Source organism: Drosophila bipectinata, chromosome 3L, assembly GCF_030179905.1.
Source record: "Drosophila bipectinata strain 14024-0381.07 chromosome 3L, DbipHiC1v2, whole genome shotgun sequence".
In the NCBI taxonomy this organism is placed as follows: Eukaryota; Metazoa; Arthropoda; class Insecta; order Diptera; family Drosophilidae; genus Drosophila; species Drosophila bipectinata.
In genome coordinates, this window is record NC_091738.1 from 2,861,115 (window position 1) to 2,886,691 (window position 25,577).

At 50.9% G+C, this 25,577-nt stretch overlaps 8 protein-coding genes across 13 annotated transcripts; 3 read left to right on the forward strand and 5 right to left on the reverse strand.

Moving 5' to 3' along the window:
• Positions 1 to 116: 116 nt before the first annotated feature.
• On the forward strand, positions 117 to 1,985 carry LOC108127712 (ubiquitin-conjugating enzyme E2 R2). Of its 4 annotated transcripts, none has more exons than XM_017244932.3 (3): positions 117 to 273; positions 679 to 1,282; positions 1,446 to 1,985. In XM_017244932.3, the coding sequence occupies exons 2-3, from the start codon at positions 710 to 712 to the stop codon at positions 1,824 to 1,826; spliced, it is 954 nt and encodes a 317-aa protein (XP_017100421.2). In that variant the 5' UTR covers positions 117 to 273; positions 679 to 709; the 3' UTR covers positions 1,827 to 1,985. The 4 variants fall into 4 exon arrangements, with proteins under 4 accessions (XP_017100421.2, XP_017100422.2, XP_017100419.2 ...); XM_017244933.3 differs by lacking the exon at positions 117 to 273 and adding an exon at positions 330 to 568; XM_017244930.3 differs by lacking the exon at positions 117 to 273 and having other exon boundaries at positions 330 to 1,282.
• A 298-nt stretch (positions 1,986 to 2,283) lies between these two features.
• On the reverse strand, positions 2,284 to 4,210 carry AIMP2 (aaRS-interacting multifunctional protein 2). Of its 2 annotated transcripts, XM_017244934.3 has the most exons (5): positions 3,992 to 4,210; positions 3,762 to 3,884; positions 3,410 to 3,562; positions 3,118 to 3,346; positions 2,284 to 3,058 (listed from the first exon to the last, which is right to left on the reverse strand). In XM_017244934.3, the coding sequence occupies exons 1-5, from the start codon at positions 4,118 to 4,120 to the stop codon at positions 2,682 to 2,684; spliced, it is 1,011 nt and encodes a 336-aa protein (XP_017100423.2). In that variant the 5' UTR covers positions 4,121 to 4,210; the 3' UTR covers positions 2,284 to 2,681. The 2 variants fall into 2 exon arrangements, with proteins under 2 accessions (XP_017100423.2, XP_017100424.2); XM_017244935.3 differs by lacking the exon at positions 3,762 to 3,884 and having other exon boundaries at positions 3,992 to 4,208.
• A 164-nt stretch (positions 4,211 to 4,374) lies between these two features.
• LOC108127709 (U3 small nucleolar RNA-associated protein 14 homolog A) lies at positions 4,375 to 6,882 on the reverse strand. The gene is made up of 2 exons (XM_017244926.3): positions 6,376 to 6,882; positions 4,375 to 6,321 (listed from the first exon to the last, which is right to left on the reverse strand). Exons 1-2 carry the CDS (start codon positions 6,778 to 6,780, stop codon positions 4,408 to 4,410), a joined length of 2,319 nt encoding a protein of 772 aa, XP_017100415.2. The 5' UTR covers positions 6,781 to 6,882; the 3' UTR covers positions 4,375 to 4,407.
• A 221-nt stretch (positions 6,883 to 7,103) lies between these two features.
• Positions 7,104 to 10,651, forward strand: mrn (general transcription factor IIH subunit 4 marionette). Its single transcript, XM_017244928.3, has 2 exons — positions 7,104 to 7,493; positions 7,552 to 10,651. The coding sequence occupies exons 1-2, from the start codon at positions 7,201 to 7,203 to the stop codon at positions 8,750 to 8,752; spliced, it is 1,494 nt and encodes a 497-aa protein (XP_017100417.1). The 5' UTR covers positions 7,104 to 7,200; the 3' UTR covers positions 8,753 to 10,651.
• Positions 8,789 to 11,158, reverse strand: Ufsp2 (UFM1 specific peptidase 2). The gene is made up of 2 exons (XM_017244927.3): positions 11,016 to 11,158; positions 8,789 to 10,957 (listed from the first exon to the last, which is right to left on the reverse strand). The coding sequence occupies exons 1-2, from the start codon at positions 11,052 to 11,054 to the stop codon at positions 9,170 to 9,172; spliced, it is 1,827 nt and encodes a 608-aa protein (XP_017100416.2). The 5' UTR covers positions 11,055 to 11,158; the 3' UTR covers positions 8,789 to 9,169.
• Positions 11,159 to 11,356: 198 nt separating this feature from the next.
• Positions 11,357 to 13,956, forward strand: LOC108127694 (pre-rRNA 2'-O-ribose RNA methyltransferase FTSJ3). The gene has a single exon (XM_017244897.3). The coding sequence runs from the start codon at positions 11,436 to 11,438 to the stop codon at positions 13,887 to 13,889; it is 2,454 nt and encodes an 817-aa protein (XP_017100386.2). The 5' UTR covers positions 11,357 to 11,435; the 3' UTR covers positions 13,890 to 13,956.
• A 260-nt stretch (positions 13,957 to 14,216) lies between these two features.
• dop (microtubule-associated serine/threonine (MAST) protein kinase dop) lies at positions 14,217 to 23,553 on the reverse strand. Of its 2 annotated transcripts, XM_017244896.3 has the most exons (11): positions 23,418 to 23,553; positions 21,036 to 21,818; positions 20,333 to 20,859; positions 19,722 to 20,275; positions 18,405 to 19,665; positions 17,953 to 18,349; positions 17,514 to 17,893; positions 16,293 to 17,453; positions 15,923 to 16,238; positions 14,904 to 15,869; positions 14,217 to 14,840 (listed from the first exon to the last, which is right to left on the reverse strand). In XM_017244896.3, exons 2-11 carry the CDS (start codon positions 21,715 to 21,717, stop codon positions 14,650 to 14,652), a joined length of 6,435 nt encoding a protein of 2,144 aa, XP_017100385.3. In that variant the 5' UTR covers positions 21,718 to 21,818; positions 23,418 to 23,553; the 3' UTR covers positions 14,217 to 14,649. The 2 variants fall into 2 exon arrangements, with proteins under 2 accessions (XP_017100385.3, XP_070135384.1); XM_070279283.1 differs by lacking the exon at positions 23,418 to 23,553 and having other exon boundaries at positions 21,036 to 22,083.
• Positions 23,554 to 23,981: 428 nt separating this feature from the next.
• Positions 23,982 to 25,352, reverse strand: SCCRO (defective in cullin neddylation 1 domain containing SCCRO). Its single transcript, XM_017244681.3, has 2 exons — positions 25,197 to 25,352; positions 23,982 to 24,978 (listed from the first exon to the last, which is right to left on the reverse strand). The coding sequence occupies exons 1-2, from the start codon at positions 25,197 to 25,199 to the stop codon at positions 24,124 to 24,126; spliced, it is 858 nt and encodes a 285-aa protein (XP_017100170.1). The 5' UTR covers positions 25,200 to 25,352; the 3' UTR covers positions 23,982 to 24,123.
• Positions 25,353 to 25,577: the final 225 nt, after the last annotated feature.

Consider the following 25,577-nt stretch of genomic DNA (forward strand, 5'->3'; position numbering starts at 1 on the left):
TATACAAGTAATTTTACTTTAAATTTATACCTTAAACACGTTCCGTTTAATTTATAATTAAATCCAAACAATCGCAATCACGACTTAACTCTCCATTAGTCCCTCCCTGACAAAAACGACTTGCGCAAAGGCCACCTTCATAGTTGCGCCAGCCCTGGTCCATAGAGTGCCACCCTGGATTTTGTTTTGTAAAGTGAAATTGTCGCAAGTCAAACAACAATAACAAAAGGCATTTAAAGCGCATAAAAATTGAAAAAACTATTGGCTACGCAAGTACGTATCACAGTACCAGGTTCCTGCCACTCAAAAACAGTGCTGAGAGTCCCTTCTATACACATTTTGCCTGCTAGAACTGAGTTTCCTTTTGTCTGCCTTGACAAGAGGAATGACAAGGGCATTACAGTTTTCCTTCCAAAACGACCAATATACAAGTTCCTGTCGAACTTGACAAATTATTAGGACAAAATTTGCTGTTTTCCCAGCAAGTGCGACAGGGAAACAGTCATCGCTTTGTGGTTTTTGTATGACGTGCTCACCTTGAAGTCACCAGTAGCAGCAGCAGCAGCAAGCAAGATATTGACCCTGCACACAAACGCATACATATACATTTCACGCACACAGTGGCTAAATATCGCAAAATATTGATATGTTTCGTTACCAAATGTATTTTACCGACAGAAACCGGCGAACACTGCAACCGGGCGAACAGATGACCACCGCCGCCTCCACATCGCAGCATGCGTCCTCGACGATGATGGCTGGCTCTGGATCGGGACTGGGATCAGGATCCATCGTTGCTTCCGCATCCTCTGCCGCCCCAATGACCACCCCCAGCAGCTCGGCTGTCCGGGCCCTGGGCATGGAATACAAGTCACTGCAGGAGGAGCCGGTGGAGGGATTCCGCGTCAAGCTGATCAATGACGATAACCTATTTGAGTGGGAGGTGGCCATCTTTGGGCCGCCGGATACTCTCTATCAGGGTGGCTACTTCAAGGCACATATGAAGTTCCCGCACGACTACCCGTACTCACCGCCATCCATCCGTTTCCTGACAAAGGTCTGGCATCCGAACGTCTACGAGAACGGCGACCTGTGCATATCTATTCTTCATCCGCCGGTCGATGACCCCCAGAGTGGTGAGCTGCCCTGCGAGCGCTGGAATCCCACACAGAACGTGCGCACCATCCTGCTGTCGGTGATCTCGCTACTCAACGAACCCAACACATTTTCGCCGGCCAATGTGGATGCATCGGTGATGTATCGCAGATGGCGGGACTCACAGGTTGGTCATGATCCAAAGATTTGGGTGAATGTCTGGTAGAAAGGGCTTAGTTCGTTTTCCTTCCATTATTATGAATATTTTTAAAGTTTTTCGAAAGTAAATGCCCATACAGACATTAGCCCTAGAAACTCCTAGCTCTTTGATAAGGATCCACTACTTACAGGGTAAGGATAATGAGTATCCCAACATCATTCGCAAACAGGCCTTGGCCGCCAACGCAGAGGCCAAGCGCGAGGGTATTGTGGTCCCGACGACCCTGGAAGACTATTGTCTCAAGCCCACTCGCAAGCCCACAACAGAATCTGCCAACTTTTACGATGATGACTTCGACCTGGAGACCGAGGACGATCTGCCGACAGACGACGACGACTTCGAGGACGATGATGACGAGGAGGAGGACGAGGATGACAGTGCCACTGCGTCGATAAGCAAAAATAACGGTGACAGCAAGTGCAACAACAATGGACTGGGCCACGATGCGGCTGCTGCCGGAGCGGACGATGCCGAGTCCGCCGATGACAGTGGCAAGGGCGAGACCACATAATGTATCCACGCGAGCCCCGCCAGTCGCCAAGTTTCTTCTTCCTCCCACTCCTGCCCTAGGCGGCGAGCCACCGCCTTTTAATTTCTTCAACATTATTATTATGATTAATGCTAATTATAAACGTTTCAAAACTAAACCAATCAAGTGGGAAAACCATTATTTGCCTAGTTTATGCTATGGATCCTGTACCATGATCCACGATTCTTGTCCACTTAATTAGATTATTCCTATAAGCTGATGACGGTATCAGCGGGCTCACTCAATTTCCAGCCGATGGCATGCAATTATTAGAGTTCAGGGACAACTCCGATTCCTTTTTGTGCAGCTAATCCCACACAGCCGAGACACCCGATCGGTATACCGGATGAAACAATTCGCGTATGGAACTCAACCAGAAACTGATTATCAATATAAAAGATATACACACATATGTATTAGGTATAAAATATTATTTAAAAAAAATATACGTATATGAAGTGACATGCATACCTACATACATTTTTATGTGCGAGAACAAAGAACAATTGTCATAACTTAGGCCGTCGAGTTTCGGGGCCAACTACAGGACAACCACTCATGCCCATTATGAACAATCAACGGATTTCAAGTATAAAAGCAAATATGAACCTAGCGATTAAGCCATTTTTAAGTGCAAAATTGACAGAGTAAGTTTAAAACAAACAGCAAATGCAATATAGAAATGAGGAATCGCATTGTATAAACAGTAACTAATTGCAACAAAGATAAATAAGCCAAATAAAATTATAAAAAAACATCAATGGCCTTTAAATACTAATTTAAATTATCTCGAAAGCATGTTCGTTAATATTCTCTTTATTTGTTCGACTTTTCGACTTAAATTTGAACTACAAGCTTGGCTCGTTTCCTCCAGGCCACCAGCGCCGGCGTAAGGTCCTTGTCTGTGATAGTGGGCATGCGTATCAGCGAGCTGTAGACTCCGATATCGGCCACCGACATCTGAGAGCCACCGAAATACTGTTGCTTCTGCAGCCGCTTGTCCAGCAATCGCACCATAGCCACTTGCGTCTTGTGGGTGTTGCAGCGGAGCAGTTGGTAGCAAATGTCCAGGACGAGGTCGATCTCATTGCACAGCGGAGAGCCCTCGTACCGGTATTCGGCGGGTCCGACACGACCCAGGTACCTGATGATGTTCACTTCTCCATAGATGGGCACGTACATGGTCGGCGAACTGATCATCTCGGTGTGCTCGCCTGGAAGAAGACAAACGGGGTGTCAAAAGAGTTTTCGGTAGATCCCCTCGTGTACCTACAGTTCTTCCAGATGAGTGTTACGTTGATTTTGGGCAGTGCCGGGTTCACTGGAACCTTGGCCAAATTGGCTTCAAATTCCCGAGCGGCGGGCCCAATATCCGCCATCGTGGAGTGTGTGAAGGTCTTTACATCGATCGTGTACAGATCCCGCCAGGCATTCTTGAGAGCCAGCAGGGCATATGGTATAAAATTGGGGTGTCCATTGATGACAACGTCCTGAAGAGGAATCTGACGGATAAAATAGGCACAAAGTTAAACAATTTGTGAAATCATTTTACAAAAACAAGGTACCTCCTTTAAGCCACCATTCTGGAAGGCCGTTGTGTGTTGGAAGGTCTTGCCGCACACCCCGAGACCGGCTCGGATCTGTCCCAGCTGCACTTTAAGGTCCTCCAACTGCTTCAGGACCTTTTCCTGCCGGGCGGTCACCGTCGCAGTGTCATCCTGAAATTAAAACACAAATAAATTGTGGTTTTCCTGCAGCCAGCGACATCAAGAACAGAGCAAGCAACACAAAACGGATCTTGGATACATATTTATATCTTTCTTGTTTTGTTTTGTTTTTTTTTTTTTTGGTTAGTCGTTGGTTTATAAATAGATTTTCGAATTTTTAGTAGCTGTAGTGGTTGGAGGTGGTCTTAACCTTTAGCAGTTGTTGTATCTGTCGACCTAAAGAGTCCAAATCAAGTGCACATGTGGCGGCTGGGTTATTTACGTTTGCGTTGCTGCCTCTGCTCCTTCTGTTCTCCGATCTTTGCTGACCCCTCTGGCAAAATGCGGGAATGGAATGGATGGATCAGCGTTGTTAAATACGATGGTTAGCCATCCATAAACTTGATCCTGACCAATTTATGGCCCCGGCCATCAACTTACGCATGATGATGTGGATGGGCCTGCCGATGAATCCAGGGCGTCCGCCGCCAGACTCACATTCTTTAGCGCATACATGCAGGTGGGCAGCTTGATCTCAAATTGCGGCAGCAACGTCTTCAGTTCATACATTTCTGGCCTGGACTGGGTCGTGGAAATAACAATAATTCAACGAAAATTGCAAAATGTGCTGTTAGTGGTGGGCAATATTAAAACTATCGATAGGTCGATATCGATTTATTCATTTTGGGCGTAATATGTGTTTCGTTTTTAAAACACCGGAAGATAATCCTTGAAGTTGGAAGTCCTCCTCCTCTAAAATCTCCCAATTTCATAAGAAAAAATAAATAATCAAGGTATTGTACTTAATTTTATCCATTTACAACAGTATATTCTCAGATCGTAGTTATATTTTATTTCTAAGCTTTTTTATATTTGGAAGGTACTTTCGGCAGCCGCTTTATTCTCCTGTCCACGACATGGCGCAAACGTCTGTCCGGCTTAACTAGCTCGCTCTCCTCCATGGGATTAATGACCTGGCCCTTGCGAGTAATAATCGCCGGTCGCGTCAGCATCCGGAAAGCGGTCTCCGGCACAAAAGTCCGTCCGATCGGGGCCCGAATACTGGCCTCGTAATCGGCCAGGGAGCGGAAGGGAAAGGGGACGCTGGAGACCATGTGCTCACGCGCCTGTTTGCTACCATTTTCGTTAAGATAGAGATTATCCTTGTTCTCATCTCGACGCTTTTCGGGGGCTGCCAGTTTCAGCAAAAGTCGCTTGTTTCGGCGTTCCATCACTTCCTTCGATATGCCGGCTCCAGCCCAGGAACCCCATCCTGGAAGGGCTAACTGGATTTCCGTGTTCTTCAGTTCAGAGTCCTTGGACTTGTCTCTATTAAAATCGGCTACAATGTCGTCGTCCTCGAATGCCTGGCTAATTGTTAGCTGGCGATCAGCTGCCGCATCATCCTCATCGTAATCCGCACCCTCGTCGTCTATCAGAACGTCATTAATGCCATTGGATTTTGTTTTCTTTTGAGTCCACACTATGGTGGCGACTTTGTTGGGGTCTATTGTATCGACAGCTGGGGTGTCTGTGGATTTGGGAGCTTCCGATTCTTCAGCCTCGGGTACGTTCTTGGGTGTCTCCTCTTGGGCTTCGTAGTTCAAAGGCTCATCAATCTCCACCACTTGCTTTTTGTTTTTGAACGTCAGGTCGTCCAGGTTTTTAAGGGCATCCTTCTTCTTCTTCGACTTCTTCCCTTTGACGGGAGCTTTTTCGAGTTTATTCACCTGGTTCTTAAGTTTCTCCAGCTTCCTGCTCAGCTTAGCCCTCAAGACATCGTTCTGTTCGTCAAAAATATCTTCAATGGATTTCGATTGGGCGCTGACCTTTTCTTTTTTTTTCTTTTCCGGTTTGACCTTTTCCACCTGCCATCCATTTTTCAGAACTTTGGCCTTCTTGGTAGTTTTCTTGGTCTTTGTAGATTTTGCAGGAAGCACGACTTCTTTTTCATCATCCCCTTCAGATTCCTGGGACTCTTCTTCACCTTCGTCCATGTCCTTGCGATGCTGTTCCAACAGTTTCTCGTTCTCATTGCGTTCCGTCCAATATTTCCGCCAGTTTGGATCCTCATTATCGTCGTTAGCCTTGTCCCCGTTTTGTGAAGTCTTCCCTTTGGTCCAGGGATTGAAAGGATCGTAATCCTCATCCTCGATCTCAGCTGCTGCGGTTGTGGTTTCCTCTTCGCTGTCGGATTCCTCCTTCTTCTGAGTGAGCTCCCTGCTAACGGCCAGTTGCTCCGCCAGATCCTTGCGAACCTCCTTGTCGTACTTGGCGCGTACTTGGAGGTTCTTGGCCCAGGTGCCGGTGTTCTTGTGCCGCAAGCTAGCACGCTCTTGCACTCTACTCTTCTCCAAGGCATTCAGTTTCTCCAGCGCCGCCTCGGGATTAGTTTTCTGCAACAGCTCGAACTCCTTCATCTGCTCAATGAGCTTTTGGCGCTTCTGCAGCTTGTGGTACTTCTTCGATTTGATCTTATTCTGCATCCGTGCCTTGGCCGATTTCTGAGACTCTCGCATTTTGAGGTATGCCAGTTCCTTGCGGCGGGCAAAGAGTTCGTCCTTGGTGAGCTTTTTGGCGAGCAATTGGCTCTCCTGCTCTGCCAGAGCCTTCTCATCGGTAGTGTCGCCAATTTGTGCTTTACGTAGCTCCCGCAGCTTCAGATCGGTATTCTGCAGCTCGATTGCCAGGTTTGACTTTATACTTGTGGGCAATCTGCGCACATTAGCTTTTGTGTTTACGTAGATAGTCTCCGAGGGAAGCGGGAAGATCTAAGCACAAAAATGTTATTATTTCCAGTAGGAGCTACTATCCAGTTTCCTTACCTGCGTCTCCGCCGAGCGTTGCTGTGCCACCACAGCATCCCAGCGACCCAGTTTCTTGGTCACTCCCTCGTATCCAATTGTTCGTTTGATGCGATCCGCTTGAGGTTTCTCGAGAGGCTTCTGCAGCACCTTCCGAGTGCTCTGGACGTTTTTGAGCTTTTTCCCCGTCTGGCTGTGCTTCGAAGAGGTGCGCAGGATTTGCACTAAGTCGTTCAAGCCCACCGATCGTGGTCCATGTTCCGCTTGCGTTACAGGCACGCTCTTGACCAACTGGAACTCATCCTGGCGGGACTGCCTCTCATCGCGTGTGGATTTCTGGATGTGCTGCCCACTGCCCAGACTGCCGATAGCCTGCAGCAGCTTTTGATGGGCCCTCGAGTCGTAGGTCTCTTCATCGTCACTCATTTTAGCTAAAAACTTGAATAAAAAACTCGAATGTAAATATTTCTAAAGCGCACGTGTGCGACCAACAGCTGAATGTTTGTCGGGGCAAGGGATGCTCTCGTGTTTGCTAGAGAGAGGCTACTGGACTAGCGATAGTCTACATGTTAGATTCGTAAAATTTCTCTTATTTAAATATTCCAACAATAAAAATTAAGACATTTTATTGTGTAGATTGCAATTAAAAATTCAAATTTTACGAATTAAAGTTCCATTTTATTTATTAATTTTTACTTTTTTTCGATAGGCATTCGATATTTTACAGAAATCCCGCTATCCCATCACTGACAACCATTGTTTGCCATCACTAGCCGGCACCTATCGCTGCTTTTACTGTCACTATGATTGTTTACAATCCATTCCGTGATCGTGCTTGAGAGGGATATGGCCGATACGAGAACAGGTCGGCATGCAGCTGCTGCAGGCAGTAGTAGCAGTGGAATTTCGCCACTGACGCAGAGCCCGGCCAACCTCGAGTGCAAAGACTTTCAGGAATATCTGCGAACCCGTCACACGCCAGAAACGCTCGAAAAGTTGTACAACTACCCGCCGATCTGCTTGGCCGTGTACCGGGAGCTGCCCGAGATAGCCAGACAGTTTATTATACGGATTCTTTTCGTGGACCAGCCAGTTCCCCAAGCCGTAGTTACCTCGTGGGGTGCTCAAATATGCGCAAAGTACGAATCCCTATTCGTTTTCTCCACGAAAGTAGTAATAACCTTTCCTAATCCTTAGAGAACAAACGGACGCCACGAGTTGCTTGACAGCTCTGAATGTGTGGCGCGTGACTGCCATTCCAGGAGGACTGTCTGCCTGGGAACTATCTCCCACATTTAAGAAAAGCGTTCGCCAGGTCCTGTTGGGTGGAGGAAAACCGTGGCCCATGACCAACACCCTGGAGAAGGACTCCAAACCCAGAGATATAGTATTTTTGGATACCTATGCCATGTCCCGATGGAGATGTGTTCTCCATTATATGGTGGGAACTGGAAGCCGAAATGGGGCAGAAACCGAGGCAATCAGTCCAGATGCCGTGCGGATCTTGTTGCATGCGAATCTTATGAAGCGGGATGATCGGGACGGAATCACTATAACTCGCCAAGGTTTCCAGTTCCTGCTGCTGGACACGAGGGCACAAGTGTGGCACTTCATGCTTCACTATCTGGATACGTGCGAGGAGCGGGGGATGCCCCTGCCAGAGTGTCTCTCCATGCTGTTCCAGCTCAGCTTCTCCACGCTAGGAAGGGACTATAGCTCTGAGGGCATGAACAAACAAATGCTAGACTTTCTACAGCACCTGAGAGAGTTCGGTCTGGTCTACCAGCGGAAGCGTAAGGAGGGGCGCTTCTACCCCACACGCTTGGCTCTCAATGTGACCAGCAAGGAAGCGGCTATAACAGCGACTCTGACGACAGATGAGGAGGGTGCTCAGGAGAGCGGCTATATCGTCGTGGAGACGAACTACCGGGTGTACGCTTACACAGACTCCCCCCTCCAGGTGGCCGTTTTGGGCCTGTTCACAGAGCTGCTCTACCGCTTTCCCAATCTCGTTGTGGGCGTCCTTACCCGGGACTCAGTGCGTCAGGCGTTGCGCGGAGGAATAACAGCCGAACAAATCGTCTCGTATCTGGAGCAATATGCGCATCCCAATATGCGCCTCGTAGAATCTGCCATCCAGTCCAAATCCTGCCTGCCCCCAACCGTGGTCGATCAGATCAAGCTGTGGGAAATGGAGCGCAACCGGTTCACTTATACGGAGGGCGTGGTATACAATCAGTTCCTGTCGCAGAACGACTTTGTCACACTCAGGGATTATGCTCAGTCCATCCAAGTACTTGTGTGGCAGAATGAGCGCACACGCACAATGGTGGTCCAGAAGAACGGCCACGACGACGTGAAGAGGTATTGGAAGAAGTACTCCAAGGGCGGAGGCTAGCCGTAGTTTCGAATGGGATTGCACGAGTCACATTCATATTGTTTCCAAGCTAATATTTTAATATATTGCATAAGGTATGGAGGAGATATATCATCGACATGTAACAAGGAGAACATTACAATTACCAATTACGGAATTAAATATACACGAAACCACGTTATAGCTTGACCTCAACTGGGATCCTAGGGCAAGTCGATCTCTATAGTTTTGAGAAGAAAGGAAGATGGAAACGGGTACATCGAAATGGGGATAAAGATCACAGTGTAAGCCAAGAATAAATGTCTAAAATAAATTCATATTATCTTCCCGGATGCTGGGATCTATCTCATGCATGACTTTAAAACTATTAGAACTTGTGTCCTAACTCCTAGGGAAGATCGACCCACCCCATCCTAACTAAATGCAAATGGACACCCCTTAGTATAGAATTGGGCGCTGGGGCATACACAAGTTGTAGTAGCTGCCCTTGGCCCAGAAGTCCATTCCCTTCCAGCCGCACCACCCTTTGATTTGGATGGTGGCCAGATCATCAGCGCCTGTGTAGTGGGGGTCGAGTATCAGGAACTTCACCTGACCCGATTGCACGCAGTAGTCCACTCCGATGATCGTGTGGGCCAGCACACCTCCGCCAATCATGACCGGCGTTCCCTGTGTCTGGAAGTGCATGGCCAGCTCTGAGGCAACGGTCGCCAGCTCTGCTCCCGTGGAGACATGCAATATTTTCGAGTCCACGTTTAGGAATCCCTGCAGGCACATGCTTATCTCCGTCGAGCCAATCCACTGGGATGAGCCCACAAAGGAAGCCGGCTTGTCGTTGATTTTGTGTAGATATTCCTGTATTTCCAAGTGCGTGGGTATGGAAGCACTCGTGTATCCCTGCAGGAGAAACCAGGAGCAGATCGTCTGCAGCGATCGGTAGGCGCAGCCCCATCCCTTGTCCTGCACCTGCTGCTGAAGGTAGTGATAGTAGTGGTAGTTTCCGTTTACTAAGTACTCCTTGCCATCAGTCACACCGCTGGGACGGACTCCGATGTGGGTGTTAAGCAGTGGCGTCCACGGAGCGTCCTCTGTTTCGATGTCGAAGTGGATCTGGTTGGTTCGACGGAAGTAAGGACGGCTGACAGGCAGCCCGAACTGCCGATGAATTCGCTTGCGCCGCTCCTGCATGTTGGGATCGTCATCTCCCAGTCCCTCCAGGTAGGCACAGCTCACGAAATGCCCGAATTCCTGAGGATAGAAATGGTAGCTCCGGGGAACCAATAGCTTGCCAGTCTCGGCTTCTGTGAGATGCTCCACCAGGCTCAACTCAAATAATCTCAGGGCCCGGCAGATGCTCTCGATGAGAACGTCGTACAGCCGCAGAAGCTTGGTCTTCCGGCAGAGGATGGCCATGGCCTCGATTTCCAGGGGGACCTCCACCTTGATCTGCTCGTCACTGATCACAGCGATACTCAGCGCCGGGTGTGGCGGAGAGTCCCTGGTGACGGCGTCTCGACTTCGGCAGCGCATAACGTCAATGGGAATCACCTCGTAGTCGCAACCAGACGGGGCCAGGTGCTTTACGGGCTCTTTCTGACTAGCTTTCTTCTTCTTGTCTCCTCCTGAGGCATCTCTTTCCTGCTCAGGAGGTGGAATGGCATTGATAAGGTCTTGTATCTGGGATTCGCTGGTGAATCTGGCATCCAACGGCCCGCAGCTGTTGATGAATATTTTAGTTTGGGGCACATTGAACACGAGACTGCCATCGGCCACCCTTTTTCGCAGAACGTGCATTTCCCGAGCCACAGCCTCGGGTGTGGCGGCTGTCTGGAGGAAGTAGCCACACTTCAGCCGCGTGAAGCAGAAGTCGTTGTAAAGTTGCTCCGCTTCCATCACTTCGTACTGCGCCTCCTCTAGTTTCCCATGGACGAAAAACGAGGCCCGTAGCCCGACCAACGTGCCAAGCTGGCACTGTAGCAGAATGGGATTGTCGGTGATGTCCACCGATTTGATGACCTCATTAAGGTGTGCCTCGCCGTCCGTGCAGTCTCCAAACTTCACCAAGCCGCAGAGGTCCAGCTCGGCGGGGAATCTGTGCTGGATGTGCTCGTAGTTCAACTGCCCGAGACTGGACTCCAGGTTGAAACTCAAGAGCAGCAAGGTGCCGTCGCCGTAAAAGACACCATATAAACAACCGCTGCATTGTTGCTTCGTTCGCTCCAGGCGCTGAAATATGAGAGTCCAGATCACTGATTACATTCCAAGCGAGGTATTGGACTCTTACCTTGAGGAGGAAGGCGGAAATCTTCAGTTTGGGCAGCATATTTGCATTTAATAAGTAAATTAAAATGAAGTAATTGGGCCAAAAACGCAATTGCACAGCTGGCAAAAACTACCAGTGTTGGTAAACAAATAAGGCCATGACCTTTCGACATGGGCGTAACATAAGGGGGTTGGGGTGGGGTCACTATAATATAACTTATAATCTTTTATTGTTCAATAAATGTTCTTGAAAACATTCTGTCATGGTTATGCCTATTTTTAATAATTTAATTAGATATAGAAGGTGTTTTTAAGAAATGACCTAATTTAGCAACATTGTTTACAACATATGATGGCAAAATCCAGATCTGGTCACTCTAGCACGGAACACGTGCAAGAAGTTGAATTCTTTTTCGTTTCTTGATTTGAGTTTGATAGCAAAATGGGAAAGAAATCAAAAGTTGGAAAAACAAGAAAGGACAAGTTCTACCAGCTAGCCAAGGAGACTGGATTCCGGTCGCGTGCCGCCTTCAAGTTGATCCAGCTGAACCGTAAATTCGGTTTCCTCCAACAGTCGCAAGTATGCCTCGATCTGTGTGCCGCTCCCGGCGGTTGGATGCAGGTGGCCAAACAGAACATGCCTGTTTCCAGCATTGTGATAGGCGTAGATCTGTTCCCGATCAGACCCATCGCAGGATGCATCGGCCTGGTGGAGGACATTACCACTGAGAAGTGTCGTCAGTCGCTGACGAAGGAGCTACAGTCATGGAAGGCCGACGTGGTGCTGCACGACGGAGCACCCAATGTGGGACGCAACTGGCTCTACGACGCCTACCAACAGATATGCCTGACCCTCAACTCGCTCAAGTTGGCCACCCAGTTCCTGCGCAGCGGCGGCTGGTTTGTGACCAAGGTGTTCCGTTCCAAGGACTACAACGCGCTGCTCTGGGTCCTGAAGCAGCTGTTCAAGAAGGTCCATGCCACCAAGCCGAGTGCTTCCCGTAAGGAGTCTGCCGAGATATTCGTCGTCTGCCAGGGCTACTTGGCACCCAACCACATCGATCACCGCCTGCTGGACCCCAAGTACGTGTTCGAGGAGCTCGACCTGGAACCCAAGGCGAAGAACAGCCTGTTGCATCCGGATAAGCAGAAGCGCATCAAAGCCGAGGGCTACACTGAAAAGGAGGTTGCCCTGCGTAATGAACTGTCCGCACTGGAGTTCATGAAGGCAGAGAATGCCTTGGCTGCCCTCCAAGAAGTGGGATCTGTGGTCATCGACGACGAACGCATTGCCAGTCACAAGAAGACCACAAAGGAGATCTTGGAGTGCTGCAAGGATATAAAGGTTCTGGGCCGCAAGGACATCAAGGGCCTCATACAGTGGTGGAAGACAGTCAGGGAGAGCTTGGGCTTCCAGGAGAAGAAGCTGGACAAGACCCCCATCGAGGAGGAGGCGGTGAAGCCGCTGACTCAAGCCGGAGTTGAAGACATGGAGGATGCCGAGCTGCAGCAGCAGATTACTGAGCTCAAGGATGAGGAACTGAAGGAGCTGAAGCGGAAGAAGAAGAAAACCCTCAAGATTAAGTCAAAGTTGCACGAAAAGATGAACCTCAACATGCTGATCAAGGGGGACGATGGCCCGGTCGAGGAGGCCGAGCACGAGATCTTTGACCTCAAGGGCATCCGTACAGATGAGGAGCTCACGAATATGCTAGATGTGGAGCCCGACTTCGCCCTGAATGATGATCCTGTGGAGCAGCCCAAGCTGGACAAGTACAAGCGGTACGACAAGGACGACAAGCGGCTGGACGACGATGCCAACTATGAGAACGACGACGACGAGGAGGATGAAGCCAGCGACAGCGATGAGGACGACGAGAATCTGGGAAAACGTGGCCTGGACCTGAGCGACGACGAGGATGGGGGCGCCAAGAAGGGCAAAAAGAAGCAACGCACAGACAATCCTCTGATCAAGTCCAGCGATTTTCGCGACAAGAACACCAAGCGGAACCAGCGCGTCCAGCTGTGGTACGAGAAGGACAACCTCCAGAACATCAAGTCGGACGACGAGGAAGCCAACTTCGATCTGGACAACCTGACGAAGGATCTGAACTCGAAGGGCATCCAGATATTGGGCGAGAGCACGCTCACCAACGGTGCGGACCAGGAGAGGGTTCAGGGAAAGAAGGCCAAGCGACGAGCCCGCCATGCCGTCGACAAGGAGAGCAGCTCCGAGTCCTCCGACTCCGAGGAGGAGGACGCGACCAACGGGGGGGATTCGGCGGAGGGAAAGGCGAAGAAGGTGCGCCTCACGGAGAACGAGCTGGCTTTGGGGTCGCTGCTGATTCGCGGCAAGAAGACACGCCGGGACCTGATCGACGCGTCCTGGAACCGATACGCCTTCAACGACGAAAACCTTCCCACCTGGTTCGTGCAGGACGAGGCCGAGCACATGACCAAAACCAACCCGGTGCCCAAGGAGCTGGCCGATGAGTACGAGCGCAAGAAGTTGGAGCTCAACGCCCGGCCCATCAAGAAGGTGATGGAGGCCAAGGCGCGCAAGAAGCGCCGCGCCACCAAGCGCATGGCCAAGGCCAAGAAGATGGCCGAGAAGATCATGGAGAACGCCGACGCCACCAGCCACGAGAAGGCCAAGCAGCTCAAGAAGGTCTACAAGAAGGCCCAGGAGAAGCGGAAAGAGATCACCTACGTGGTCGCCAAGAAGCAGTCGGCGTCGCGGCGTGCCCGTCGTCCGGCCGGTGTCAAGGGTCGCTACCGCGTGGTGGATCCCCGCGAGAAGAAGGACAAACGGTCGCTGGATGCGAAAAACAAGCGCAACAAGGCCGGCGGTGGCAAGGGGAAGGGGAAGCCCGGCAAGGGAAGAGGAAGGAAATAAATGTAAAAAATTAATAGATTTAAATCTTAAACTAATAATAATAAAGAAATCATGTTTAATACACACACATATAACATTTATTTAATATATAGACTTTATATTGAATTCGGCATAGTGTATAGATTCGCAAAAATTGTTATAAAGATCCATTATGGGGGGGCACACTCCGCATCCCACATCCTGGGATGACTCATGACTCTGCTACTGTCCTGACTCCGACTCCGACTCCGTAGACTTTGAAAAATTGATTAATTCTAGCAATGTTACACATTTATGTACAGAAGAGATAATTGCGTGGTGGTGCCTCTTGGATTTGCATTAACTGGAATATCGTGCCTACCAATTTACATTAAGACTTTTAAGCGATATATGTTTTTTTTTTTATGTTTTTGTTGGTTACTATTAGTTACGACATGCTACAAGCTACTAGGTTTCAGAATTTTCTAATTATTTTCATTGCTAAATTGTAGGTTTTGCGCAAAAAACACAAGCTTACTTTCGAAATAACTTTAAAACGCATTCCCCCTCTATAAATATATTGAATTCCTGCGGCCTGGGTTGCCACCATCATCAGAGGCCATCACCTGGGTTGCCACCATCATCACCCACACTATCCATCCAATAGGGTCATCATTCAAACGCGAAACTTGCCACCATCATCACATCCGCTTCCACACCCACACTGTCCATCCAATAGGTTCATCATTCAAACGCGAAACTTGAAACACAAACATCCGTAGCCACCCCGGGCTCCCTGGCGCTACTTTCTCTGTTTGGCCCCAGAGCTCCCCATGGCAGCAGCTGCGGGCTGCGCTGTGGTAGCCGTAGGGTCCTTGCGTGGTCCAGTGGTTATGGTCACGCTGGGACTGGCCGGCTTTGTCGTTGTCATCGAAGTTTTACAGCCACTGCTCTGGAGCTTGGCCTTGGGTGCGGTTCCAGCTGTGGTTTTACCTGCAAGCGTGGAATGGAAACAATTACTCCTGGTTCTAGTATTCAATGGCTCCTGCCACTCACCCAGCTCGACCTTCTTGGCCTTGCCAGCCGGCTCCATTTCCGGTTGCTCACTGGCCTTGACCTTCACCGGTTTCTCGAGGGTCTGGGTGGGCGAGGACGAGGACTCCCCCTCTGCGTACTCCTCGATGGCGGGCATGAACCCCTCGGACACACTGCTGCTGTCCTGGGTGCTGGTGGGCGAGTCCTTCTCCTCCGCAATGCGCGGCAGGGGCTCGCAGTTGGCCAAGGTCACCACAGCAACGCTACTTTGCTCAGCTCCGGCGGAAGGAGGGGGAACTGCAGCCGCCCCTGGTTGTCTTAGAGATTCTTCAGGGGCGGCCGACGCCATCTGGGGAGGTTGGGCTCCGACAGCAGCACTTGTTCCAGTAACCACTGGGGGTGCTCCAGCACCTGCTCCATTGCCTCCCGGAGTTGGGCGCCAGGTTGTGGTGACCACTCGTTGGTGAGTCGGCTGCTTAATCGGCGGAGAGCAGCAGAGGGGGGAAATCTTCGTCTCGGCACTCCGTGGATGCAGTCGATCCGGAGACAATGCACGTCGCAGCAGAGGGGAACTGGGCTCCGCTGACTTGGTCCTGGCGAATCCTCCCTTTTTGTTGTTCGGGTTCACCGTCGCCTGCAGAGTGGGCAGCGTGCTTCCCGGACTATAGGACTGAGTGGTGTTGGAGGCTCCCGGCTGGTGGCCCACTAGCGGAAAGGCCAACGGCGATGGCGACCTCGTGGGCGACGAGGGCAAGGGCGACGGTGAGGGCGTTCGCGCCAACGGGGACAGCGGAATATGGCCCACGGACTTACGACGATTTGGCAGCGAGTTGTTGCTCGTGGTGTGCAGAGTCTTCAGTCCTCCGGCGGGATTGTTGGCATTTCCGCCACCGGCTATCACTGCGGTAGCTGCGTGCAGCTTGTGCTTGAGACCATGTAGAGTGGATGGACGCTGATAGAGTTGCGGAACGACCCCAGTGGGAGACACTACAAGAGAGTATGTTAGGGGAGGTCCTTATACACCTGGGAATACTAGTTACCTGGTACGTTTCCTACAGAAGTGGGACTGCTTCCGACGGCAGCTCCCACGTGGGGCAAGAGTACCACCTGCGCCGTTGACGGAGCCAGGGGCAACTGCACACTGAGGGCCGATGGCGGAACCGGTGCCGAGGCGCCGTTGCCCCCGTTGTTGGAGGCACTGGAGCCGGTGGGTGTGTTGGGCGAAGAGGAGGAGGGCGAGGTGGATTGGGAGGAGGAGTTGGCAGCCGACTGGCAGCAGCTGCTGTGGTATGAGGAGTCCAGCGGCGAAAGGTTTCGGGCCGATGGCGTGGTGGGTGAACTTGTGCCGGCGGAGTACTGAAAGTACTGGAGGTCAATACTGGATGGGACTCCAGAGTCCAGGGAACTCACCTGCTGCATCTCCGCATTGGCGCGCTTGCTACTGATCCGACGGAAGAGTGAGGTCTTCCGCTTCTTGTCGTGCTCCCGCTTCGTCTGCTTCTTCTGGCGGTTCAGGCCCTTCTTGGCCAGCTTGCTCTGCATGAGATCGCGCTTGCGGCCACCGCTCTGAATGCTGGTGTGCTCCAGCGGAGTGGCCCGCAGGGTGACATGTTCTCCACCACTCAGTAGCAGCTGTAGCACCTGCGTGTGGAACAGCCCCTGCACAGCTTCTCCGTTGACGTGGGTGATGAGATCTGCTGGCCTCAGTCCCGCTTCGAAGGCCGGACTGCCCTCGTCCACGGCCATCACCAGGTGGTGCATTGTATAGAAATCGGTGTCTCCATAATACACCCTTATGGTGTGGACAGTGAACCCGAACCCACGCGGTCCCCGGCGGATGATGATCGGTGGCTTGAGATTGGTCACCAAGGGAGAGAGTTCCCGGCACGGAGAGGTGTCCCTGGAGCTTGCCGTGCTCGAGCCGTTGCCGCCACCGCCCGGAGACTGGATTCCGCACAGTTGTGCGGCCAACTGGCTGTTGTCCAGCGACGTCATCAGGGAGAGTCCCAGAGCAGAGGCCGACTTGACGATCGACCTGGAGCGGTGGTGCTTCAGGCTGCTGCCACTGCTGCTGCCGTCCATGGACTTGGGCTGGTGCTGGAGAGCCAGCGGCGACTGCTCGCGGGGCAAGTTCATGTTCTCCGTGGAGGAGCTTCCGGCCGAGATGGTCTCATCCTCTATGGAGATGGAGAAGCGCGGCAGGATGTCCCGGGCGCAGACTCCCTTGCGCTTGCGGTTGATTTGCGGCGAGAAGTCGTCGCTGTCCGTCTGCGAGCTCTCGGGCGTGCTGCGCGAGAAGCTGCCAACCGTAGCAGTGGGCGGAGTGGCCTGGGTCGTTGTCGCCTGGGTCTGAGCGGGCGGCGGAGTGGCTGGCGTGCTGATGATCGTGGTGGTATTCGGCGGCATGCTGTGCCGTTGTTGCAGGCGCTGAGTGGCCGACGGAGTCGGTTGCTGGAGGTAGTGCTTCAGCATGCGCAGCTCCGCATCGTTGCCAATGGTGACGTTGTGGAGCAGCTCGGGCAGGTAGTCGGCGTCCGGAGTGGACGGCACCTTCAAGCAGCTGGAGGACAACTGGAAATCAAGGGTTACATTTTAAGATCTTCAATATCTGAGTGCCGCATCGATACTCACATCCAGTTTACGCAGCTGCGGGGTATTCAAGAACTTGTTGACCACTCCCTCGGCTGAAGCTCCACCCGAACCCGAACCGGATCCCGAACCACTGCCACTGCCGCTTCCCATTCCAGTTTTCAGCTTGGGCAGGGCTCCAGTCGCCGCGGCGCCTGCTGTTGGCATGGGAGTCTCCTGGGCACGCGATGGCAGCGACGTCAGAGTGGGAGGCCCCAGGGGCTTGGCTCCATCGGTAGCCGAGAGCGTGGCATGCCGCGACCAGCTGTAATGCTGTTTCCTATACTGCGGCGTGTACGAGTTGAAGCTTCCGAAAACGGGTGTGTCATCCGTGTCGTCCGTGTCCTCACCCCCAAGATCATGGTTGTAGCGATCCATGCGAGCTGTTAGGGATGTTAAGATATATTACATGATTCAGTTTCCAAAAGGGGCCAACACTCACTATCAAAGTAGCTGGTGTCGTCCTCGTGGGACAACTGGGGAACAAATTCCGCCTTCTGGCGCAGCAACGAGTTCCAGTCCATGCCGTGGAAGTACTCGTGCTCCTTCATCTCCAGTGCGCCCGTTTGGGTGCCCAATCGGTCGCGCGGATTCTGCTGCAGCAACTGAGTGATGATGTCCTTGGCTTCCGCCTGCACTGGCCAGTCCTCGCTGTCCGGCCACTCGATGTCGTCGTTGACGGTGTGCGCGAACAGCTCCTCCGTCGTCTCCCCAAAGAACGGCACGCAGCCGATGAGGAACTCGTAGAGGATGATGCCCATGGACCACCAGTCGACCGGCTTGCCATAGCCCTGTCGCAGGATTACCTCGGGGGCTATGTACTCGGGAGTGCCATACACCTGGGGGAGAAACCACTTAGGAGAAGGGACTTCAGAATACCTGCAATGGTCCTACCTGTTTGTCGGAAAACTGTCGGGTCTCCGAGTCGATGTAGCCCTCGTACAAGTTGGTGGCCAGGGACATCAGACCCATCTTGGACAGGCCAAAGTCTGTGAGCTTGATGTGGCCCAGGGCCGTGATCAGCAGGTTGTCCGGCTTCAAGTCCCGGTGCACGATGCCGTAGCTGTGCAGATACTCCACGGCTAATACTGTTTCGGCGAAATAGAAGCGCGCCATGTCGGCCGGCAGCGGGCCGATGTTCTTCAGAAGCGTGCCGCAGTCCCCGCCCTCGACGTACTCCATCACCAGGCACAAGTGCTTCTTGGTCTCGAAGGAGCAGTACATGCTGACCACGAACGGGTTGTCGGCGAACGAAAGAATGTCCCGCTCGGCGAACACTTGCTCCACCTGGTTGCGCAGGATGAGATTGTTCTTGTTGATTTTCTTCATGGCGAAGCGCTGACGGGTGGTCTTGTGCTTCACCAGGTAGACGGCTCCGTAGGCACCGTTTGAGATCAGCTTGACGATGTCAAAGTCGTTTTCGTGGGGAAGGGGTTGTTGGCCGGCTCCGGCTCCCGAACCGGCCAAGCCACCAGCTACTGCCACTGGACCAGGGGTTACAGTGGATCCGGTTGAGCCACCGCCCACTTGAGGCTTCTCCTCGCTTAACTGGCTGACAGCTAGAGCAAACGAAGGGGCCGTGTCACTAGTGGCCACTGGCGTTTGGGGAGGCTGTTGCGGAGTCGCCTGACCGCTGCCCGAGTCCAGGGCAATGGAATCCAAGGCCAGATTGCTCAACTGCTTGGCTGCACTGGTCAGGGGCGAGTTGAGAAGCAAGCTCCCGCCCGGCTGCAACGGATCCGCATCCACGGTGACCTGCTCCGAGCACATCTGCTGGGTCTCCCGCAACTCCTGCTGCAGTTCGGCGATGGGATCTCGATTCAAGCCCAGCTTGTGAATGATGTACTGCGGAATGTCTGCCTTGATCACCGGCATGGCCTTGGCATGACCTTCAGCAGCCTCTAGCAGTTCGTAGAACTCCTGGGGATCGAATTCCAGACACTCCAGCAGTCGGGCCGGCCGCGAGATGATCAGCAGCAGCTTCTTGATGACGCCGTTTAGTTCAGCCGCGGCCTCCGGGGACTTCTCCTTGGTCTCCACCAGCAGACGTTCCAGATTCTCGCTCAGCTCGTAGAAGTATTGCGAGGTAATCAGCTTGGCTTCCGACTTGTGCAGGCAGTCCCTAGCCATCTCCAGTACTTGGTGGTGAACAAAGCTGGAGGAAGATAATATTAAAGGTTACTATTATTAGGGAGATTCCAGTGGCCTTACCGCACGATGGGCTGCGAGTCCCGGAAGCTGTTGCAGGCAGCACTCTTGTTCTCGTTGATGAAGTGCTTCAGGCGCTCCTCCATTTGCTGGGTGGCTTTCGGAAAGCGCTCCTTGTACAGCGTGTTCATCACCGCGATTTCGTTGTCCACGATGGGCGATCGCGATGGACTGGACAGCGATCGGGAGCGTGGACGAAAGTAGGGCGACATCCGACCGGCGCCTGCATTCGAAGTGGAGCCAGGGGCAGGGGTGCCGCCTCCCATCTGCTGACCACCGCAGGCCAGGCTCAGCTCAGCGCAGCAATTGACACAGGAAGTCGGCACCAGCTTTTGGGGCTGCAGCTGCGACGGCTTCGGTGGCTGCTGCTGCATCTGAGGAGCCGGCTGCTTCTGCTGGACCACCGCGAGCAGCAGAGCACAGTGCTTGGGACAATGCTGCTTGAGGTGCTCGGCACAGCAGGCACCCGCGGCCACGGCGGCGGCATCCGCCTCCTGGACTCCGGGCGGAATGTTGTGCGACAACTGGTTGAGGCCCTCCTGGCTGGAGCACTGAGACTGTAATGGAGTACATTAGCAAAGATGTAGCCTTTGGTGCTTGGTCCGGAAACTCACGGATAAATTGGAGCTTCCCGGAGTGGTGCCGTATCCGGAGGAGGGTAGTGAGGCCACTGACCAGCGGCGCCCGTCTACAACGCCGCGGCAGGAGGCGATCCGTTTTATCGGAGCAAATGCAAATGGCATTGGGGAATTCAGCCGCGGACTGTCCACGGGACTGGCCGAGTAGGGCGAGTGAGCTCGAGATCCGCCGGCCGCCGCGAAAGCAGCCGCATTCGTCACCAGACTGAGGCGATGGTGAGCCACGCCGCTCGAGGTGGAGCCGCCACCAGAGCCGGCACCTCCTCCGGCCGATCCTCGCATCACAACGCCGTGCAGATGGTGGTGATGATGGTGCTTGGCCAGACCGATTCCAGCACAGCTGCCCGACCGCGATATGTTGTGGCCGGGCGAGGGAGCAGCCCCCTGGCCGGGAGCCTGAATAGACGGTGGCGCGGCCAGTTCGTGGCGGAAATAGTTGCCGGTGAGGCAGGGAGCCGACTTTCCCAGCGAGGAGTGCCGCATGCGCAGCAGGTTGGAGGCCTCTGCAACATGATTAACAAAGATTAGTATTAAATAATAGCAACTAACTAATTTAAACCAGATTATGTTGGAAAGGAGGAACTCTCCCAGTGAAACTTGGGACAAGGGCGCTAATTGGCTAGCTTTAAACGATAAGATATTCTGTAAACTGGAATCATGCGTTGCTCCAGTGGCTTACCGCTGCTAACTCCACGCAGCGAGTTGGTGTGCTGCTGGTAGGAGATCTTTCGGAGCAGAGCTGTGTAGCCACGAGAGTGCAGCGAACTAGAACTTCCGGACAGGCCGCCGGAGGAGCTCTTCGTCAGATTCAGGTTTCGCATCATCGAGGAGCCGTTGGCGCTGTCGTTGCCGATGGACAGCTTGGCCGGCGACGTGGGCAGCAGCTCCAGACCGCTGCAGGACTTGACGCTGCTGTTGCAGGACGAGGCGGCGGCCAAAGCAGCTGCTGCGGCAGCCGCCTCCTGGTCGGAGTCGTCGAAAATAAGCACTCGAGCCGAGTAGCTCGACTGGGGGCGAATCCTCGATATATTGGCCGTGCTCAGGTGCCGCTTCGCCACCGGACTGCCGCTCATGGCGGCGCCAGTGGTGCAGCTGCTGCTGTCCGCCGATACGGATCCCGAGATGGACATGGCCATAGCATCGCTGGCATCGATCTCGCTGGCGACACTCCGGTTGATGAACTCCTGCTCCTTCTGCTCGTCGCCCTTCTGTGGCGTGGAGGTGGATATCTTGCTGGTCAGAACGGCGTTCGCCGAGTTGGATGACGAATGCGACGATGAGGACGAGGATGATGTTGGTGCTGCGACAGATGCGACGGTGGCCACAGCTGGACGGGCTCCAGCTGCCTCCTGACGACTCATGATCTGGCTTCTTGCTTCTCTCGGACGTTAACGGGCTCGCATGTTGTTGTTCTCCCGGCTGTTGTGGCGGCGACTGTTGGGCATGGCGGTGGCTGCGGCGGCTGCAATAAGAGAAATTAATTAGCATACGGTGGGCGCGAAGCGTTTCCCAGTTCGGTTCAGTCCAGTTTCCGTCCAGTCCCCGATCCCCGGACACTGGCAATTGCTTTCTCATACAAGCCCCAGGGCTAATTAATCTCGTTGAGTTGTCACTTTGCACGAGTCGCCGACGAGCGACGAAAAAAATAAATAAGTCGGTTAAAAATGGAAATAAATTAATATGTAATACACAGAAAGTTTTGTGTATTGGAAGTGTCTGTCCGCCCACTCGGTTTCGGGGCAGGGTTTTCACAAAAAAAAAGGGCAGGGTGTGGGGATATATCTTTCTTTTAAGAGGGTTTGGATATATTTCAAGAAAGATTCAGGTTCTTTGTCTTAAAAACATTATAATATACATTTTAATTATATATATTTTTAAAACAAAGTAAGGAGAGTAAAGGAGCTTAACTTAAAGTTGTAATAAAGCTATTAAGATAAAAGATTGAAGGAATAATTAAACAGATTCTAGGCTATATTCTTCTATATATTTTTCAGATAAACATCCAAGATGCTGTCTGCCATAAAAGTAAGGGTATGCCAAGTTTGAAGAGCTCTTTGCGTAGATAAGCCCCTGAACTAAATCCCAAAACTTTTATAAAAACACTCACAACAAGTATATGATACTTTTCTGAATATAAAGAAAACAAAAATGGATATTATTTTGAAATAAAGGGATGAGTAAGTACGAAAATATGTGTATATGTATTCATACACGGAAGTATGGTGAAGCTTACATAAAATATTTATAAAAAACTCTATAAAATAGACTTTTTTTAAAACTAAAATGAATAATTAAATTATAGAGATATTTCCACCAACTAAATCCAGTTTTAAATAAGACTTCAGTGTCATGTTTTGGATCCCTTTGTTTACCCTCTGTCCCGTGGACCAGTAATCTCCCTGCGCTGCCAGATTATCTGCAGGTGGGGATCGGGGACTGTCCGCGAGTGGAGGTGGGGGCGGGCGCAGCTATTGCTCTAGTTGTATAGGGTATATGTAGCCACATAGGTGACACGGCACGAGAGCACCGTGTGTGCGCTGCTGGTCGTAAATGGTGCTATACCGAGGTCTCGACGTTGTCGTAGTCCGACTTCTGCGGTTATCAGCTAGCGTTTGTTTTCGTTTATTTTTTTTTATTTATTTTTTTTTTTTGTATGTTTAGTGGCATTTATTTACACACTAATATGGGTGCAAACACACGCAGACACATGCGTCTGGATCTGGGTGGTATTTGTTTAAATTTCGAGAGACGCGCGAGTTATTCGGATGATAATTGGATTCGCAAACGCGTCAGCTATTTGCTCGGATTTGATTATGATTGCACAGAATAGAACGCAACCAAGGGCAAAGGATTTAGGAGCCGAAATTAATTATGGCCCGAGACCGAGACCAAGAAAAGACCACAACAACAACAGCAACCACAGTTTGGGGGGGGGTTTTCATGAGTGTCTGTGTACGGTGGGGCTCCTTCGCCCACACACGCACACACTTACACCGATTACGGGGGTTCAGTTTCGTATTTGGCAACTAATTCGCCCGTGACATTGGATTTGGCACTTTACATTTTATACGCAGGATGGGTGCTGTGCTATAGACACACACACGCGTGCCTCGCACGCTTTTTAATCGAGATTATTAAATAATTTTAACAGCGAAGAAAAATCGTTGTAACAATATCAATCAACAGCACGGTCTTACCACTAGAGATGTGTCGTTCGGGGGTATCACCCAATAGCTTTTGGCGAAAAAAGTCTGGCAGCTCTTCGTCTGTGTTTTCAATGGGCGGGATTTTTAAAAACTGATTTTCTTTTTTAGCTTTTGGTGTGTTTTTAATAATTCATTTAAACTACCTTAGCTTTTAAGTTGTAATACTTTACTTTTATTAAAGCTATACATTTTTATTTTGCAAAATAAAAGTCAAATAATGTAAGAATATCAATAACTTTCTAATTTCGATCACAGTGTGACCATATAACCGACCCAACAAGTAAAAGTAGTGTTTTAATTTTTATATTTTATTTAAAAACGTGTTAAACTAATGCTTAACTTATTTAAAACAAAATGTATTATTGTTATTTTAATCCTGGGGATTCCCATTATAAGATTTCTATTAAAAAGATATACCATTTACATTTACTAAATTTATTTATTACGCTTTTATAGAGAAATTGTAAATTTACCGGCGTTGCTTAGTTTCTCCGTTATTTAGAATAATCAGAATAAAAGCAAATCTATCATTAATGAGAATACAACACAAATAACAATTCGTTAGCCATAGTTCATGTTTGTACTGTGCGAGGTCTGGTAGGCGCTAGATATCTTCTGGTTTTGGGTGCTGGAGCTGGACTGCTGCTGGAATCCCTGGGAGGAGTCGTCCTTAAGATGGTTGTTCTCTTGGCACCACTCGACAAAGTCATCGATTAGCACCGGCCAGGCGCCTTCAGAGTCGTAGTTGCTCATCCGGTCGTCGATGTTGGTAGCAAAGTCGAGCAGTAGATTCCAGGTGTCCCTCGAAATGGCCCGTTTGTGCTTCTCCTCGAGAAACTGGCACCAGATGTCCAGAAACTTGAAGCGCCCGCTCAGTACAATGCACCAGTATGCAATGGCCATATCCAGATCGATCCCCTTCTGGCCTGGATCCTTAGCATAGTTGAAAGTGAAGTGATAGAAGTCCTTAAACTTGCCGGCATCGTTCAATTCCTGTTCAAGGATCGGCAGCTTGGCCTTGAGTTTATCGATGCTGTCGATGCCCAGGTCGCACATTCCGTTTATAAACTCGTCGCGCGAGAACTCGCATTGCACCTCGGCGTGGAACTTCCACGCAATGATGAGCACTAGTTGGGAGTCGGGTTTCAGCTCCAGGTCGTCTAGGAAGCGGATCACGCCTTGTGAGTTGATCTTAAGAGGATCGCTGGGATCACGATAACGTCCGAAGAGCTGCTCGATTCGCTTACGATCCAGCTCGCGATAATAGTAGTCTGGATTCTGGAAGTAGTTGTCACTGGCTAGATCCATCTTCCAATCGTTTTGTTGCAGGCAGAAAATTGCTGTCTGTTCGCCTGTTTGTGTCAACGATATGAATTTCTTCACCTTGTCGCGGTGTTGGCTGGACTTCAATTTGTTCTGCAAAATAAAATTTTCTGGATGAGTGTTTCGCCCTAAGATGATTCCTGGCCTGTGTGGAATTGCATAAATACAACAACAACACTTGTGACCAAGCTGTCGCTGCAGAACAAAAAGGCGGCCCTGGTAAAAACAAAGGCGCTAATCAACAATTTCAACTTGTTTCCTATCCTCTAATATGCGCAATATTGCTTAGATATATATTTTGTTGTACTGACCATTGTTCTGTGGGTATATTTGTTATTATTTGTTTATTTTACGGAAAACGTCCAACTGCAGGACGACAGTGCTGGAAAACGTAACCTTTTTTTCGTAGCGCAGAACTGAGATGCCAGACTGTTTGTGAGATGTGCTGCCAACCTTTTTAAGGACAGTGTTGGAAGGCTATAGGATGAGCAAACAAAATTTAAACAAATAACAGCTGGTTCATGGATACTAGTTAAATATTGTAAATAAACACGTTTTTTAGCTGATCTTGATATAGTGGTATTTTTTTTTTTTTTTAAATCTAATTTATGTATTGGCTCAAGCAAAGGCTGACGGAACTGTCCAATAAAGGCTATATTTTTGCCAATAATCCCCAGTGAAGGCCATATCTC

Excerpts from the sequence above, each read along its gene's own strand:
- LOC108127709 (XM_017244926.3), bottom strand. The coding sequence starts at position 6,780 with ATGAGTGACGATGAAGAGACCTACGACTCGAGGGCCCATCAAAAGCTG. Across the intron at positions 6,322-6,375 it reads AACGCTCGGCGGAGACGCAG|ATCTTCCCGCTTCCCTCGGA; the intron begins GTAAGGAAACTG and ends TTTTGTGCTTAG.
- mrn (XM_017244928.3), top strand. The coding sequence starts at position 7,201 with ATGGCCGATACGAGAACAGGTCGGCATGCAGCTGCTGCAGGCAGTAGT. Across the intron at positions 7,494-7,551 it reads GGTGCTCAAATATGCGCAAA|AGAACAAACGGACGCCACGA; the intron begins GTACGAATCCCT and ends CCTAATCCTTAG.
- LOC108127712 (XM_017244930.3), top strand. The coding sequence starts at position 647 with ATGTTTCGTTACCAAATGTATTTTACCGACAGAAACCGGCGAACACTG. Across the intron at positions 1,283-1,445 it reads GCAGATGGCGGGACTCACAG|GGTAAGGATAATGAGTATCC; the intron begins GTTGGTCATGAT and ends CACTACTTACAG.
- Ufsp2 (XM_017244927.3), bottom strand. The coding sequence starts at position 11,054 with ATGCTGCCCAAACTGAAGATTTCCGCCTTCCTCCTCAAG. Across the intron at positions 10,958-11,015 it reads TTTCCGCCTTCCTCCTCAAG|CGCCTGGAGCGAACGAAGCA; the intron begins GTAAGAGTCCAA and ends CTCATATTTCAG.
- LOC108127694 (XM_017244897.3), top strand. The coding sequence starts at position 11,436 with ATGGGAAAGAAATCAAAAGTTGGAAAAACAAGAAAGGACAAGTTCTAC.
- AIMP2 (XM_017244934.3), bottom strand. The coding sequence starts at position 4,120 with ATGTATGAACTGAAGACGTTGCTGCCGCAATTTGAGATCAAGCTGCCC. Across the intron at positions 3,885-3,991 it reads GCCCATCCACATCATCATGC|AGGGGTCAGCAAAGATCGGA; the intron begins GTAAGTTGATGG and ends GCATTTTGCCAG. Across the intron at positions 3,563-3,761 it reads AGATACAACAACTGCTAAAG|GATGACACTGCGACGGTGAC; the intron begins GTTAAGACCACC and ends TTTTAATTTCAG.
- dop (XM_017244896.3), bottom strand. The coding sequence starts at position 21,717 with ATGAGTCGTCAGGAGGCAGCTGGAGCCCGTCCAGCTGTGGCCACCGTC. Across the intron at positions 19,666-19,721 it reads GACTCGCAGCCCATCGTGCG|CTTTGTTCACCACCAAGTAC; the intron begins GTAAGGCCACTG and ends ATCTTCCTCCAG. Across the intron at positions 17,894-17,952 it reads CGACACCAGCTACTTTGATA|CTCGCATGGATCGCTACAAC; the intron begins GTGAGTGTTGGC and ends CATCCCTAACAG.